This window comes from Lethenteron reissneri, unplaced genomic scaffold, assembly GCF_015708825.2.
Source record: "Lethenteron reissneri isolate LAM-NWPU_2019-01 unplaced genomic scaffold, ASM1570882v1 scaffold_74, whole genome shotgun sequence".
Taxonomy (NCBI): Eukaryota; Metazoa; Chordata; class Hyperoartia; order Petromyzontiformes; family Petromyzontidae; genus Lethenteron; species Lethenteron reissneri.
The window spans coordinates 144,004-160,724 of NW_026892263.1; the positions used below are offsets into that span (position 1 = coordinate 144,004).

Here is a 16,721-nt window from a genome sequence, read left to right on the forward strand (position 1 = left end):
CCTGGGCAGTATGCTTATGACCGGCTCCAGTCTATCAGCAGAGGTCTCACTCCGAATCAGTCGAGCGGCAATATCTTTTCATCGGTTGCGTAACGCTGTGTGGAAGCTACCTGGTCTGTCGCTCCGCACGAAGCTTCAGGTCTTCTCGGCCACGGTCATTCCCTCCCTTCTCTACGCTTGCGAGACGTGGACCCCCCTGGTGGAGCATCTTCGCCGGTTGGAAACATTTAGGCTGGCCTGCCTACGATCCATCCTGGGTTTAACCAGGCTGGATTGTGTGAGGAGCTCACAAATCCTTGAAAGATCTGGGCAAAGTCCCATCAGTGAGCTCCTCCGGCAGGCAAGGCTGCGTTGGCTGGGTCATGTAGCCCGCATGCCCAGCCACCGCATGCCTAAACAGCTTTTGTTCGGCCGGATCGAGGGGGCTAGACGGGCGCGGCACGGGCTGGAGAAGAGATGGAGTGATGTGGTACAGGAGGACGTGGAGCTGAGTGGACTTGCCGATGACTGGTACCAGCGGTGTCAAGATCGGCCTCAGTGGAGGAGGCTCGTGAAGGACGCTACTGGGCAGTTGGAGGCAGTCGCCCTCCAACAACAACGGAGGGCGGAGGAGCGACGCTCACAACAACGAGCGGAGCGCCGGGTGGCTAAAGCACAGCAAGTTGGCACAGTAGATGGCACAGGTGGTGCATCAGCCAGTCATCTCGGTCATCTCGGTCAGTCGACCAGTGGCACCTGGGTCTGCCCCGTGACCTCCTGCCAGCGGGCTTTCGACACTTCACGTGGCCTCAAGGTGCACTTGGCCTGGCACAAGCATCGTGGTGACGTCACCGCCACTTAGTGGCGAATGGCGGTTGTTGTTGTTGTTGTGTGAGTCTGTGTGTGTGTGAGTCTGTGTGTGTGTGAGTCTGTGTGTGTGTGTGTCTGTGTGTGTGTGAGTCTGTGTGTGTGTGAGTCTGTGTGTGTGTGAATCTGTGTGTGTGTGTGAGTCTGTGTGTGTGTGAGTCTGTGTGTGTGTGTGAGTCTGTGTGTGTGTGAGTCTGTGTGTGTGTGAGTCTGTGTGTGTGTGAGCCTGTGTGTGTGTGAGTCTGTGTGTGAGTCTGTGTGTGTGTGTGAGTCTGTGTGTGTGTGAGTCTGTGTGTGTGTGAGTCTGCGTGTGTGTGAGTCTGCGTGTGTGTGAGTCTGCGTGTGTGTGAGTCTGCGTGTGTGTGAGTCTGTGTGAGTGTGAGTCTGTGTGTGTGAGTCTGAGTGTGTGAGTCTGTGTGTGTGTGAGTCTGTGTGTGTGTGAGTCTGTGTGTGTGTAAACACAAAGGCGGCCGGGCGTGGTGCTGGCCACCCACCCCCTCGTGTGCCGTTCTGCCCTTCATAGGTACTGCTGGCTAACAGCACTTGCCCCAACAGTCTAATGCAGCTATAAGGGGGATCTTTATCTTTGTTGTTAGTGGTGGTGGTGTTGTTGGTGTTGATGGTGGTGGTATTGGTGGTGTTGATGGTGGTGGTATTGGTGGAGTTGGTGGTGTTGTTGGTGGTGGTCTTGGTGGTGTTGTTTGTGATGGTGGTGTTGTTGGTGGTTGTGGTGGTCGTGTTGGTGTGTTTGTGATGGTGTTGGTGGTGGTGTTGGTGGTGGTGTTGGTGATGTTGATGGTGGTGTTGATGGTGGTGTTGTTGATTGTGGTGTTGGTGGTTGTTGTGTTGGTGGTCTTGGTGGTGGTGTTGGTGTTGGTGGTGTTGATGGTGGTGGTATTGTTGGTGTTCGTGGTGTTGATGGTGGTGTTGTTGATTGTGGTGTTATTGGTGGTCGTGTTGGTGGTCTTGGTGGTGGTGTTGGTTGTGGTGATGTTAGTGGTGTTGATGGAGGTGATGTTGATGGGGGTGGTATTGGTGATGTTTTTGGTTATGGTGTTGATGGTGGTGATAGTCTTGTTGGTGGTGGTGGTGGTGGTGTTGGTGGTATTGTTGGTGATGGTGGTGTTGTTGATTGTACGATCCATCCTGGGTTTAACCAGGCTGGATTGTGTGAGGGGCTCACAAATGCTTGAAAGATCTGGAGACATTCCCACCAGTAAGTTCGTCCGGCAGGCAAGGCTGCATTGGCTGGGTCTTGTAGACCGCATACCCAAGCAGTTTATTTTGGTTGCATAAAGGGGGCTAAACGGGCACGACATGGGCTGTCAAAATATGGACTGATGCTGTATGGGAGGATGTGGAGCTGAGTGGACTTGCAGAAGACTGGTATCAGTGGTGTGGATAGCATCCTTCACGAGGAAGCTCGTGAAGGATCCTACCGGGCAGTAGGAGGCAGTCGCCTTCCAACAACAACTGAGGACAGAGGAGTGACGCTCACAACGAGTAGCGGATAAAATTCAACAAGTTGGCACAGTTGGGGATACAGCTGGTGTATCTACCAGTCATCTCAGCCAACCTTTGGAACCTGGGTCTATCCCGTGACGTCTTGTCAGCCTTCGACACTTCACGTGGACTAAAAGTGCACCTGGCCCGGCACAGGTGCCGTGGTGTCATCACCCCTACTTAGTGGCGAATGTCGGTTGTTGTTGTTTTTGTATTTCGTGTTGTGAGTGGTGATGATGTGAGTCTGTGTTGACAATGTGGGTTCATGGTGAGGATGTAAGCCCGCGTTGTGACTCATGTTGAGATCTGGGAGCCCTCACGCCCTCTCGACTCTTTGTGATCCTCGCCTTCGTCTCCTGCTCCGCACGCAGAGACCCGGACTGTGCGAGAGACGCTGTGAGATCTTTGCACCCTGCTCTGCAAGTTGCTACCATGGAGGTACGTGTGGCTCTTCGACTCGTGTGGTGAAGTATTGATGGACGTGTGCTCTCCACTCTGCGTGAGGCTACCTGTCGCCTATCCATATACCTGAGTGTACATCTACTTGCCTGCCTGAGTGTGTGTGCATCTATCAGAGTATCTCCCCCGAGATCCTGTCTGTGTACCTGCCTGTCTACACGTGAATAATCTACAGTACTTTTATTATCCACTACTGGATGAAGGCCTCCTTCCCTGAGTTCCTGCTACCCCTCATGATCCTGCAATGGCATAATCCACCAAGCACCGATTTTGTCGCTCCATCTTTCTGGAAGCTGTCCTCTCAAACGTGCTCCGATACTTGGCTGCAGCTCCGTTATTCTTCTTGACCATCGGCCATCGTTGTTCCTCCTGGCCGTGGCATGTCCTGGCCCAGCCCCACTTATCTTATCAGTTTGAAGGATGCCACACGTGTCTCATTGTAAATCCAAGTGTGACATCAGATATTGACCAAATATCCCAACGCTGAGAACTGACACAACATCTTGGCAGGACCCTCCTGATTGTGGAGCCCGGGATCTCAGAGATCCTGGCTCAGTGCTCGCCTCCTGCGCTTTCCCCAACATCTTGCTAAAGTTTACGTGGTGGACCTTTGTCTTTGTGTGTGTGTAGATGAGCCGAGGTGGAGAGGCGAGGAGTAAGGGCGAATCTTGCACCACGTGGAGTGCGCTGTCCTCAGAGGGCAACGCCTCCATCTGCAGCAAATCACCGCAAGGTAAGGACAGTAATGAGGGACGTCACAGAGGGCCATGGTGAATGGTGGAACATCACAATGGCCATGATGCATGGTGGATGTCACAGTGACCGTGATGCATTGGAGATTTCATAGCGGCCATGTTGCATGGTGGATGTCACAGTGACCGTGATGCATTGGAGATTTCATAGCGGCCATGATGCATGGTGGATGTCACAGTGGCCGTGATGCATTGGAGATTTCATAGCGGCCATGTTGCATGGTGGATGTCACAGTGGCCGTGATGCATTGGAGATTTCATAGCGGCCATGCTGCATGGTGGATGTCACAGTGACCGTGATGCATTGGAGATTTCATAGCGGCCATGCTGCATGGTGGATGTCACAGTGACCGTGATGCATTGGAGATTTCATATCGGCCATGTTGCATGGTGGATGTCACAGTGACCGTGATGCATTGGAGATTTCATAGCGGCCATGTTACATGGTGCATGTCACAGTGACCGTGATGCATTGGAGATTTCATAGCGGCCATGTTACATGGTGCATGTCACAGTGACCGTGATGCATTGGAGATTTCATAGCGGCCATGTTACATGGTGGATGTCACAGTGGCCGTGATGCATTGGAGATTTCATAGCGGCCATGATGCATGGTGCATGTCACAGTGGCCGTGATGCATTGGAGATGTCATAGCGGCCATGTTACATGGTGGATGTCACAGTGACCGTGATGCATTGGAGATTTCATAGCGGCCATGATACATGGTGGATGTCACAGTGGTCGTGATGCATTGGAGATTTCATAGTGGCCATGTTGCATGGTGGATGTCACAGTGGTCGTGATGCATTGGAGATTTCATAGCGGCCATGTTACATGGTGCATGTCACAGTGACCGTGATGCATTGGAGATTTCATAGCGGCCATGTTACATGGTCAGTGTCACAGTGGCCGTGATGCATTGGAGATTTCATAGCGGCCATGATGCATGGTGAATGTCACAGTGGCCGTGATGCATTGGAGATGTCATAGCGGCCATGTTACATTGTGGATGTCACAGTGACCGTGATGCATTGGAGATTTCATAGCGGCCATGTTGCATGGTGGATGTCACAGTGGCCGTGATGCATTGGAGATTTCATAGCGGCCATGTTGCATGGTGGATGTCAGTGGCCGTGATGCATTGGAGATTTCATAGCGGCCATGATGCATGGGTGATATCTAGGTAGCCATGTTGCATGGGGGACTTCATGTTGGCAGTGTTGCATGCGGAACTTAATGGTAGCCATGTTGCATGGGGGACTGCATCATGGTGGCCATGTTGCATGGGGGTGATTATGTGTGCTCTGGCCTCAGCACATCACACGCTTTCAGATGCACTTCCGATATTAGGAAGCCACTGGAGCTATACACTTTTAAATCATCTAGATTGAAAACTACTTTCTTTAGAACTTTTCATGTTTAGAATAATTTTCCTTCCCCCGCGTATCCATTTGGCACCATTGCCTACGTACGGTGCAAAAGAAGTTCAACATACATACAGACATAACTGGTATTGGCCAAAACATCCCAATCCTGTAATATTTTCCTACAAATTGCTCAAGTTTGCGATCACACAGATGTTGTTATTCTCATGTCTGCAGAAATCCTGGCTCTCTTTGGCCCTCACTTGACCAACCGTGAGAAGCTAGAACTCGCAGCCATGCAGGAAGTGTGGTACTTTGCACTTTTCAACAAATCTCAGGGATTCAACAATGATGGATACGACGACTACGAACGAAATTACATTCTGGTGAGGCTCGCAACAAAACACCAGCTGTGGGGGCAGTCACAGGGCCCATCGGTAGCGTGGTTTGTGGCTTCTTGTTATTGCACCTGAAGTACCAACCAGGGCTATCACACACACCAATGTACTTCAGAATCAGAATTTTTTATTGCGAGTAAATCCCATTGAGCTAAGAAGCTCTATTTTGAAGGGTGACTGAGCCAGCAGACATCAGAACATTCCACAATGACAGATTTAAAAAAACGTAATCATTACAGAAAATATATTAGAAAATTACATTCTCACTTAAATCTTGACTTAAAGCTTTCGTGACTGCAGGAATTAATATTTTTTGGGTCTTTCGGTAAAGTCACGTAGATAGGTTCAAAGAAATAACAAAAAACTAAAACTACAACGTTTCAATCGCAACAAAATCGGTCGACTTCAGGAAAAGGGGGGTTTGCTTCCAAAGGCAAACTGTTTATTAGGGTTTGAAATGGGCATTGCCCAAATGTCAGCAGCCAATATTAATGCAAGTGGTGGACAGCAAACCCGACAGTTTCAGATCTGCCTGATGTTCGTGAACATAAGTCAAATCCGAAACTAGGTAGGATCTGAAACACTGTAGGACCAATACCTCAGCCGTGGCTGATCATTGTTTTAATGCGGTGGGCTCACATGAAATGTATTTCTCTAAGACGAAGGTACTTTGCAAGCCCACTGGCTATCAACAAAGATTCATTCATGAAGCCATCCATTTTAATCGACACAGACACAATTTAAACCGAGAAGATGGGTGCAAACTGAGTAATCATTGGAAGGACATTATCAACCAGTTTAAGTCATAACTGGCTGTGATCTTCCCATCCTACCACCTTCTGATGATAGTTGTGCTTTTTGCCCATTTCAAACTTGCGCTTTCACACTAACACAGCCACTTTGAGTGCCGACCCCTCGGTTGTGGCTCTGCAATATCCCATTAACATACTAAACTGTCATTAACATGATCATTTTCACCCGGCAACCCGTGATTGTTTTTTGTTATTTTCTTTCAATCTATGTACGTGACTTTACCGAAAGATCTTCTTGGTTCTTTCGGTAAAGTCACGTAGAAGGGAAATAATAAAATAATAAAACATAATAAAATAATTCTCACGACGTTTCGGCTACAACGCAAACAGCCGTTCTCAGGTGAAGAACAGGTCTGTCAGAAAGACAGCGTCTGAATGAAACACCACCAGGCTTGGCAGCGTATATTTAATCTGGGTTGGAGGGGGAAGAGCGCCTTGACAAAGGAATTTGCATATTCCAAAGAATATACATTCTCGCTTCTTAAACTTTGTGATTTTAATTATATTCACTTTAAACGATTGTACCTTTTGTGCAGTTCCGGCATGAGCACCTCCGCTATCGCTATGAGGTGCTGAAGAAGATTGGAGAAGGAGGTCAAGGCCAGGTGATCCAGTGCCTTGATCACAAAAGGAACATCCTGGTGGCCATCAAGATCCTGGTGTCACCATCGAGGTAAGACTTCAGAGCCGCACCGTCACGAGGCCGATATTGTTGTTAAGTCCGTTGCCATGGGCAGCCGTGCGATGCAGCGGTGACACTCGTACATCAAAGCGAGAAGGGGGGCCTGGGTTCGACTCCTGATTCGGGTGCTCTGCTGTATGGAGTTTGCATGTTCTACCCCTGTTCTGCATCAGTTCCTTCTGGGTTCTCAGATTTTTCCTTCCTAAAGCTTAAAATACACACACACAGTGTAAACTAATATTGGGGCAAAACATCCCATTGCTGAAAGATTACCTGCACATTACGGGAATTCCTCATTTAATGCTGTAGATACATTCCTGAAAAGTTCCGCGTTCAGCAAAAAAGTATTGAGCGAAAGTAATTTCCCCATAAATAATGTAATAATAATGTTTGGCGAGATACAATGCACTCATACACCTTGAGATGACGAGACAAATAACTGAGGGTATGCCGTCACGTTACTTTATCATTGCGAGTAATGTATCATTGCAGCTCAAGAAAGTAGTTTGTTGTCGACTACTCACAGATCGTGTTATAACGGGCGGGTTCCGTGCTTTAACAGGCGTGTTCTACGTTATGAGAAGCGTTCCGTGTTGCAATGGGCGCGTTCGTGTTATTACGGGCACATTCCGCGTTATGCGAAAAGTGTGCCCGAATGGAAGAGGCATATTGAAGTGAGAATGCGTTGTGTTAACATGCGTTTGCATTTAGATTTCTCAAATGACCAATCCGATTTGAATGGTTCTTCACTTCCAAATCCTATTGGGTGCCCTACGTCGGCTCCTGCTCCCTCTGTGGGAGCTCCTCACCAATGATAGTCGAGTGTGCTACTGGAACCCCTGGTGCTGTTAGACCTGGTGAATTCATATTTAATTATTTTATTGTAAGTAGAATTTGGCTCTGGATATCCCTTAAGTAAATGTAGGCTCTTCATTTGTGGACTTCCTCTGTGCAGCTCCAAGCAAGAAACATACCAGAAGATGGAGCTCCAGATAGCTCTGGAACTTCAGGACGAGGGCAGTGATGAAGATTTCAACGTCATCAAAGTCCTGAACATATTTCATTTCAGAGGACACTACTGTATCGTCATGGAGCTGTTGAAGTATGTACTGCATGCCCCCCCCCCCTCCGCCAATAACGTGGTTAACTAACTTAACAAACTTTCGTTATTTTTTAGAAGCGACCAGACCACAAATAAAAGCTTAACAAAGTAGCATTTTTGTTCCTGGTTATTTCGGTAAAGTCACGTAGACAGACTCTGTCTCCCCGACAGACCTGTTCTTCACCTGAGGACGGCTGCTTGCGTTGTGGCCGAAACGTCGTGAGAATTATTTTATTATGTTTTATTTTTATTATTTTATTATTTCCATTCTACGTGACTTTACCGAAAGAACCAAGAAGATGAATCCCTGCAGTCACAAAAGCTTTAAATCGAAAAGTAGCATTTTGATTATAAATGTGGAGGGGAAAACGAGTGGACCCACAGAAAAATCCACGTACCCACGGGGAGAACATGCAAACTCCAAATGTACAGGCATCACGGTCGGGATCAAACCTAGGACCTCCTCCATACCAGGCGGGGGAGATGTCATCTCGCCACCGCGGCAAGCTGTTAATTCTTAATTTTGGAGCTTTCGTGACTGCAGGAATTACTCTTTGGTTCTTTCGGTAAAGTCACGTATAAAGATAAAATAATAAATTAAATAATTGCATACGACGTTTCAATTGCAACACAAGCAATCATCATCAGGTATAAATGAAATAGCAACAAAAATCTAACCAGAAAACTATAGACAGACATCTGTATCTTGGTGATATCTGTCTGCTTATATGTCTGTCTATAGTTTTCTGGTTAGATTCTTGTTGCTATTTCATTTCATTTATACCTGATGATTGCTTGTGTTGCAATCGAAACGCCGTATGTTATTATTTAATTTATTATTTTATCTTTATACGTGACTTTACCGAAAGAACCACAGAGTAAGCTGTTAATGTTGAGATGCCCACGCCACCACCCATGCATTGTAATCCTGTGGAGCTGCCATGTGCCACGGGTGCATTGGAGGCCACTTGTCTTTTCTCCATTAGCCCTGCCACTTTCACCAACCCACGCCTCCACTCAATCAGCAGGGTGGCTGCATGGCAGTGGTGATGCTTGTGCCTCTCGGCGAAAATCCCGAGCTTCTGTTCTGTGTGGAGTTTTTATCTTCTCCCAATGGATAACCCTCCACCACCCGGCAACAAAGCCAATGAAATCAAGTTGTCAAGTGGGCAGATATGCCAACTGATTTGGTTTATCGGCAAATTGACGACCTCATCCCACACGGAACTATAACTCTTAATATTGGTCATAAACGTGCACATGAACGTACAATATAAACATGATTATCGTTTACACCATGGGAACCTCATTTGCCAGTAAAAATATGATAATTGGTTTTTTACCCTTCTATCTGGCAATAAAACTGACACCTTTTTACAAGGAGTCATGTTTGCATAGACCGCAATACCTGCAGTCATAATACAAACAAAAGACATAACTTTTGTTTGTATTATGACTGCAGCCAAAGACGTAACTTTTGTTTGTATTATGACTGCAGGTATTGCGGTCTATGCAACCATGACTCCTTGTAAAAAGTTGTCAGTTTTGTTGCCAGATAGAAGGGTAAAAAAACAATTATCATGATTATCGTTATCAGAATCAGTGCAGCATTGTAGGGGATGGTACTGATGCCGTGTTTTTGTTGCTGCTTCTGCCTCTCTCACAGGGAGAGCCTTCATGAAGTGATTAGGAATGCGGGGCTCCGGCGGTTGGACATGGCGATGGTGAAAACCTACACCAGGGGCATCCTCAAGTTCTTGCGCCACATACATTCCAGGAAAATCGTCCACGCGGACATCAAGCCAGTGAGTGGACACAGCGTTCAGCTTTCACTTTGGTGCAGAGGTGTATCTTTATTGGGGACTCGTTCCACAGAAAAAAACGGCCATGTTGGTCACAGGGTCGAAACGTTAGCTCTGCCCATCTCACTGGAAGGAGGCAGGGCCATGCTCCTCTGGTGAATGTGATCTGTTATGAATTAAACTATAGTGTAGAGTCGTGTCGCTCTTGGGGACTCACCAGGGAGAAAACCGGCAACGTTGATCAGCGTTGCCCAAACCCTGGGAGTCAAAAAGAACAATTTTCAAAACGTGCGGAATGTGCATTTTGGCCTGACAACTGCTCGTTATCGAATTCCGATTTGCAAATTGATAAAAGGCCTAAGACAAAGGTGCAGTGGAAAGCGTCACAGAATCCGTGCACTCTCTTGTGCGTGGCTTTTTGTCTGTAACTCGTTAACGGGCACTCATCCAGCTGTGAGCTCCATGCAGCTTTCCTGTTGGAGCAACGGCAATCGGTTGTCAATAGAGCCACCCCCCTTCACTTTGATGGTGCCTGAGAGTGCTTTGAACGTGACACGCCTCTACTCACATCTACAATTTTGACACATCTTCTTGGCTCCATCGGTAAAGTCACGTAGAACGGAAGTAATAAAATAATAAAAATAAAACATAATAAAACAAATCTCACGAAGTTTCGGCCACAACGCAAGAAACCGTCCTCAGGTGAAAACCAGGTCACCTGATGACTGCTGCTTGCGTTGTGGCATGAACATCGTGAGAATTGTTTTATTATGTTTTATTTTTATTATTTTATTACTTCCCTTCTACGTGACTTTACCGAAAGAACCAAGAAGATGAATCCCTGCAGTCACGAAAGAAGCTTTAAATCGAAATTTAATTTTGACACATTTAAAAGGGGCACCGCCCAGTGACAGCTGTCAGGAAACAGCGAATATTGCACTTGACTGACGCTTGTCGACAGCGCTATGCCTCATCTAGTTCCCCTGTTTAGCGTGTGTCGTGGTATGTGATTGATCCACTGCTAGCTGAATATCGGCATAACCTCTGAGTTTTAATTCATTCTCCCCCTCCTCCAGGAAAATGTTCTCGTCAAAGACACCGTGACTGGCACCGTGAGGATCACGGACTTTGGCACGAGCTTTTTTGTGGAAAGTCAACGTGAGTGACCTCACCTGGGTGTGTGAGTGTCTGCGTGTGGGTGTCTGTATGGCTGTCTTTATGCATGGGTCTCTCTGCGTCCGTGTGAGTGTCTATATGTCAGTGTCTGTCTGAGTGTGTCTGTGTGTGAGTATCTGAGTGTCTGTACATGTGACTGTTTATGTGCATGACGATGATGCTGTTTAAGACACAGTGTGTACACACGCACATATGTTGTCCTTGTGATTTTTGTACAGCTATGAATGTTGGTGGGACCCTAGAATACTTGGCTCCGGAGCTGTTGCTGGGCTATAGCTTGACATGTGGAGTGGATATGTGGGCGCTGGGCTGCACGGTGGCTGAGTTGGCGACGGGCAGGGAATTATTCCGGTCCAACAGCCACGAAGATCACCTCCCGCGCTGCATAGAGGTATTTCCCACACGGCGTCTGTCCGCTCGTGATCTCCCTCTCTTTCCTTGGAGTCGTGGGCTATGGTGGTGGCAGGAGGGGGGGTGGCCAATTGGTGATCTGTGAATACCGGCCGTCGTATGTTGCGTGTACACGTGTGTGTCTTGTTTGTGTGGGGGAGCGGTAGTGTAGCGGTCAGCCTGCTGTGCTAGAAACTGAGTTTGATTCCAGCTCATGGGCAACACCAGTGGACGATTGTCTGAACTGGTCCTGGGCCTCCTCTAGTTCGAGACAGCCTCAACTGAGTACCTGGTGGAGTGTGTAAAGTACCTGGGTCAATTCTAGATTTGAAGCTTTCGTGACTGCAAGGATTCATATTCTTAGGTTTTTTCGGTAAAGTCACGTAGGTAAAAAATAAAAAATTAATAAAAGTTAAATAAAAATAAAATAAAAATCACGACGTTTCGGAGGCAACACAAGCCTCCGTCTTCAGGTGGAACATTCACAGCACGATAGCTGTATCAAGTGAGAGAAATTCCAAGAAACAGTCCTTGTATATATACTGGTTGAGGGTGGGAGGAGCCAAGGTAGGCCCTGAATATTATTTTTGTGATGTTCGGTGCGGCTGAAGCACGCTGTTAGGAATGAGCCTTTGTTGTGTAAACTAGGTGCGGATGATGTAAAGGTGCGTGTAAAAGGGACTGAGCCTTTTTGTTATGTAGAGATGATGCGGCTGAAATCAGCCGCCACTCCTGTCTCTGTGTGCCACAGTGCTGGCCCTCAACAAACGCTGCTAATTTTGCTACTCGATCTGACAGCACTTGTCCCGACAGTGTGCCGAAGCTATACGGGTGACCTTTGTCTTCATGTCAACCATGTGCAGATTCTGGGGATGCCTCCAAGGTACATGGTGAATGGAGCACCCGACAGAACGCAGTTCTTTGGTGAGTTGAAGCGTGGGTGAATGACAGACCGGATTCAGTTTTAGGGAGTGGCCTCAGGCTGTTGTTATTTAGTTTTGGAGGGGGCGTCTTTGTTTTTTACATTACTTGGGTGTGTGGGTGGGTAAATGGGTGTGTGGGCAAGTGGATGGGTATGTGGGTGAGTAGGCGAGTAGGTTGGTGGGTTATTGGGCGAATAGGTGAGTGGGTGGGTGAGTGGATCAGTGAGAGGGTGGGTGGGTGGGTGAGTGGGTGGGTAGATGAGTGGGTGGGTGCGTGGGTAGGTGGATAGGTGAGTGAGCGATTGGGTAGGTGGAAGAGTGTATGGGTGGGTAGGTGGATGAGTGGGTTGATGAATCGGTCAGTAAGTGGGTAGATGGGCGATGTGGTGGTTGGTGACTTCGTCTCTTCCGCTGTGCATGGCTCCTGCAGACCATCGGGGGAAGATGTTCTGCCCAGGCAAGAAAAGGGTTCCGGGGAGCTTCCCACTTCACAGGGTGCTCAAAAGCGATGACCCGGAGTTTGTCAAATTCATCAGCTCCTGTTTGCGGTAAGAACCACCCACCACTCCCACCCCCTCCCACGAGGATTCCCCCCTCCAATTGATTGGCGACCGCTCTCCACCGATCACCAGGAAGATGTGGAGCTGAGTGGACCTGCCAATAAGCGGTACCACTGGCCCTCTGTGGAGTTAGCCCTCTGTAGAGGAGTGGGAGGTCTGTCCAAGCCGCTGCTGGGCATCAGAGGACTGCCACTGCTACTGTGGCTTCCGCTGCTGCTGTGCATTCCTGGACCTCGTGGGAGAAGGGAAGGAACATCAAAGCTCTCACCATGCCTCTCTCACCACGTGGCCGCGTGTGTCCCCCGTGCATCTCTCAACAGATGGGATCCGAATTGTCGTATGACGCCAGTGCAGGCGCTGGCTCATAACTGGCTCCGGACTGCGGCCACCAGCACCACCACGGCCAGCAAAGCCACCACCACCACCGCTGCTGCTCCTGGCAGTGTGAAGCACTCTGGAGCTGCTGAGCGACGGTAAGCCACCATCTGCTTGTCCAGTGGTCATGGCAGTCTATAGGGGGGTGCGGGGCCTGGAGCAAGTTACACCGTGTGGGCTTACGAATCGTGGAGAAATCCTCCTCTTTCGGTCTTAAATAGAGTGATAAATGTGATGTCATCACTTGTGAGCCAATCTGGAGCGATAGCCTACGTGTTAAACGGAAGTATTACGCCTGACACCGTGACATCGAACCGCAGGGCCCCCCAAAGCGCGGGGCCCGGGGTGGTCACCACCCCTGTACACCGTACCTGGGGGACGACTCTGCTCCTGTTTGTGTGTGTGTTTAATATCTAGTTATCTTCATTGCTACTACTTCTACGCTTATTTATCCAGCAATAGCCTCACTCAGTCTCAATACTTTTTTCAGGAGGGTCCTGCCAAGTATTTTGCAGTACAGAACAAATGTACTGCTACTGTACGATCCCAATTGAGTTATTTGGAGGTTCAATTTACAACACTGGTGGAGATGTCCATCCAACACTGGTTGCACAGCGTGTTTGTGAGGGTTCAGTTGCCAAACCCAGAGGAATGGAAAGTGAAATTTTAATTTGCAATTTTATTGAAGGATTGTGTTGTCTTGGTGTGGTGTGAGGCTGTTTTTGTTGCTGTTTCACTGCGTTGCAAAAGCTTGCATTTAGTGTTGAAAAACTGACAGGATTTTATTTACTTAAGCCATTTGTATTTATACGCTTTTTTGGTATACTTTGGACTCCTTTTGTTTTGTTTGTTGTTATAACCTGCTGACCCTGTGACTTGACTGGACATCTGTGAAAGAAGAGCTTCATAGCTCATCAGACTCCTCTTCATCCAGTTTAAAGAAAGATTCTGATTCTGGGAACCCATGCAGGGGGGGGGGGGGGCAGGCAGGTAGGGTGGTTGGTAGAACACACTCCACATTCCACACAGAAAAAGTGGCCCACGTATGGGAATCAAACCCAGGTCCTCTCTGGCTGTGAGTTCCAGCCAAAGAGAACGTGTAGATTCGGTTATATACGGATTTATTTTCCATAATTGGTTTCTGGGTGAGGACAGATAATGAAGCGGCAACATCTTTCCCAAGTTGCCCTTCATCCACTGAGACACCGCCAGACTAATGCCCATTTTGTAACCAGACTCATGGTGGGCAAAGGTATGCTGCATTATTGCGCACTGTTAATTAGCTGGGTTAATCTTCTGCGGCACACAGTTAGTCCACCCATAGACGATGGGGGGGATGGGGGGGACTGATTTCTGCTGGAGCAGGAAGTTGGAACGGTGTCGTGCGCATCTCTTCACAGAGTGGAGCCGGCACAGCGCCCATACCTCCTTGCTCGCCCAGGCCTCTAAAGAGAAGTTGAAGGTTGTGGAGGAAGAAGACCATGGTGGAGGAGCTGGTGGTGCTGGAGGAGAGGAGACTCTGGTGAGGAGTTGGTGGTACAAAGGAGACTCTGGTGGAGGAGTTGGTGGTACAGGAGGAGACCCTGGTGGAGGAGTTGGTGGTACAGGAGGAGACGCTGGTGGAGGAGTTTGGGTACTTGAGGAGACGCTGGTGGAGGAGTTGATGGTACAGGAGACGCTGGTGGAGGAGTTGGTGGTACAGGAGACGCTGGTGGAGGAGTTGGTGGTACAGGAGACTCTGGTGGAGGAGTTGGTGGTACAGGAGACTCTGGTGGAGGAGTTGGTGGTACTTGAGGAGACGCTGGTAGAGGAGTTGGTGGTACAGGAGACCCTAGTGGAGGAGTTTGTGGTACAGGAGACGCTGGTGGAGGAGTTGGAGATACAGAAGGAGACCCTGTTGGAGGAGTTGGTGGTACAGGAGACTCTGGTGGAGGAGTTGGTGGTACAGGAGACTCTGGTGGAGGAGTTGGTGGTACTTGAGGAGACGCTGGTGGAGGAGTTGGTGGTACAGGAGACTCTGGTGGAGAAGTTGGTAGTACTTGAGGAGACCCTGGTGGAGGAGTTGGTGGTACAGGAGACCCTGGTGGAGGAGTTGATGGTACAGCAGGAGAAGAGGAAGCAAGGGAGCCTGGCCCGCATAGGGAGAGCCATCCGCTCACTCCTCCGACGTGTGCTGCTTTGTGGTGGCCGGTCCACTGCACAGTAGGGGTGGTAGAGGTGGTGGATTGGTGTGAACCCTGACGACTTTCACCACACTCAAAACACTCACCCTGCACCCAACCACCCTGTGATACCCTCACCCACCACCCACACCTTGCACCCACCCAGTCCTTGATACCCCGCACCCACCACACACACCCTGCATCCACCACACTCACCCTGCACCCACCAGACTCACCCTGCACCCACCACACACACCCTGCACCCACCCAGTCAGTGATACCCCACCACCACACACACCCTGCACCCACCACACTCACCCTGCACCCACCACCCACACCCTGCACCCACCCACCCTGATACCCTCCACCCACCACCCACACCCTGCACCCACCACACTCACCCTGCACCCACCACCACACCTGCACCCACCACACTCACCCTGCACCCACCACACTCACCCTGCACCACCCACCACCCCCCCCCCACACCACCCTGCACCCACCCACACACCCTGCACCCACCACACCACACCCTGCACCCACCCACCCTGTGAACCCTCCACTCACCACACACACCCTGCACCCACCACACACACCCTGCACCCACCACCACACCCTGCACCCACCCACCGTGATACCCTCACCCACCACCCACACCCTCACCCACCACCCACACCCTGCACCCACCCTGTGATACCCTCCACCCACCACACACCCCTGCACCCACCCACAGCGTGATACCCACTACCCAACATACTCCACACAGAGGGTTAGTGGTTTAAGAGGGTTAGGGGTTTAGGGTATAGGGATTTAGGGCTATAGGGTTTAGAGGGTGATGGGTTTAGAGGGTTGGAAGTTAGAGGGTTCGATACTTATTGGACTAAGTTTATGGGTTGACAGGTTTAGAGGATGATGGGTTTAAGGGTTTAGAGGGAGGGTTTTAAAGGGTAAGGGGTTTAGAGGTTTAGGTGTTTAGATGGCTATTGTTTTAGGGGTTTATGGACTTAAAGAGTTAGGGGTTCAGAGGGTTAGGGTTTTAGAAGGTTAGGGTTTAGAATATTATGGGTTAAGAGATTTAAATAGTTAGGTGTTTAAAGGTTTAGAGGCTTTATGGGTTTCGATATGTAGAGGTTTAGTGGTTTAGAGGGTTAGAAATTTAGAAGGTTATAGGTTTTAGAGTTTAGGGTTTTTTTAGGGGTTTAGTTTCGGGGTTCAGAGGTTTAGGGTTTTATGGTATAGGTGCTTCGAGGGTGAGGGGTTTAGAGGGTTAGGAGTTAATTGGTAGGGTTTAGAAGATTATGAGTTTGAGAGTTAGGTGTTTAAGAAGTTTAGAGAGTGTATGGGTTTTGATTGTTAGATGTTTATTGGTTTGGAGGGTTTGGATTTTAGAGGGTTATAAGTTTAGGGATTTAGA

At 48.9% G+C, this 16,721-nt stretch overlaps 2 protein-coding genes across 2 annotated transcripts in view; both read left to right on the plus strand.

Moving 5' to 3' along the window:
• Positions 1–16,721, plus strand: part of LOC133340093 (uncharacterized) — a 149,640-nt gene that overhangs the window by 88,483 nt on the left and 44,436 nt on the right. The gene's annotated exons all lie outside the window — the stretch shown is intronic.
• LOC133340100 (dual specificity tyrosine-phosphorylation-regulated kinase 4-like) lies at positions 1,470–15,434 on the plus strand. Its single transcript, XM_061548164.1, has 13 exons — positions 1,470–2,787; positions 3,439–3,541; positions 5,163–5,311; positions 6,672–6,808; positions 7,773–7,919; positions 9,586–9,724; positions 10,798–10,879; positions 11,116–11,288; positions 12,151–12,211; positions 12,641–12,758; positions 14,381–14,397; positions 14,546–14,674; positions 14,756–15,434. Exons 1-13 carry the CDS (start codon positions 2,782–2,784, stop codon positions 15,349–15,351), a joined length of 1,857 nt encoding a protein of 618 aa, XP_061404148.1. The 5' UTR covers positions 1,470–2,781; the 3' UTR covers positions 15,352–15,434.

What these genes read in the sequence shown, in the direction of transcription:
- LOC133340100 (XM_061548164.1), top strand. An exon ending in ACCTCCCGCGCTGCATAGAG is followed by an intron (nt 11,289 to 12,150) that starts GTATTTCCCACA and finishes AACCATGTGCAG; the next exon opens with ATTCTGGGGATGCCTCCAAG. An exon ending in CGACAGAACGCAGTTCTTTG is followed by an intron (nt 12,212 to 12,640) that starts GTGAGTTGAAGC and finishes TGGCTCCTGCAG; the next exon opens with ACCATCGGGGGAAGATGTTC.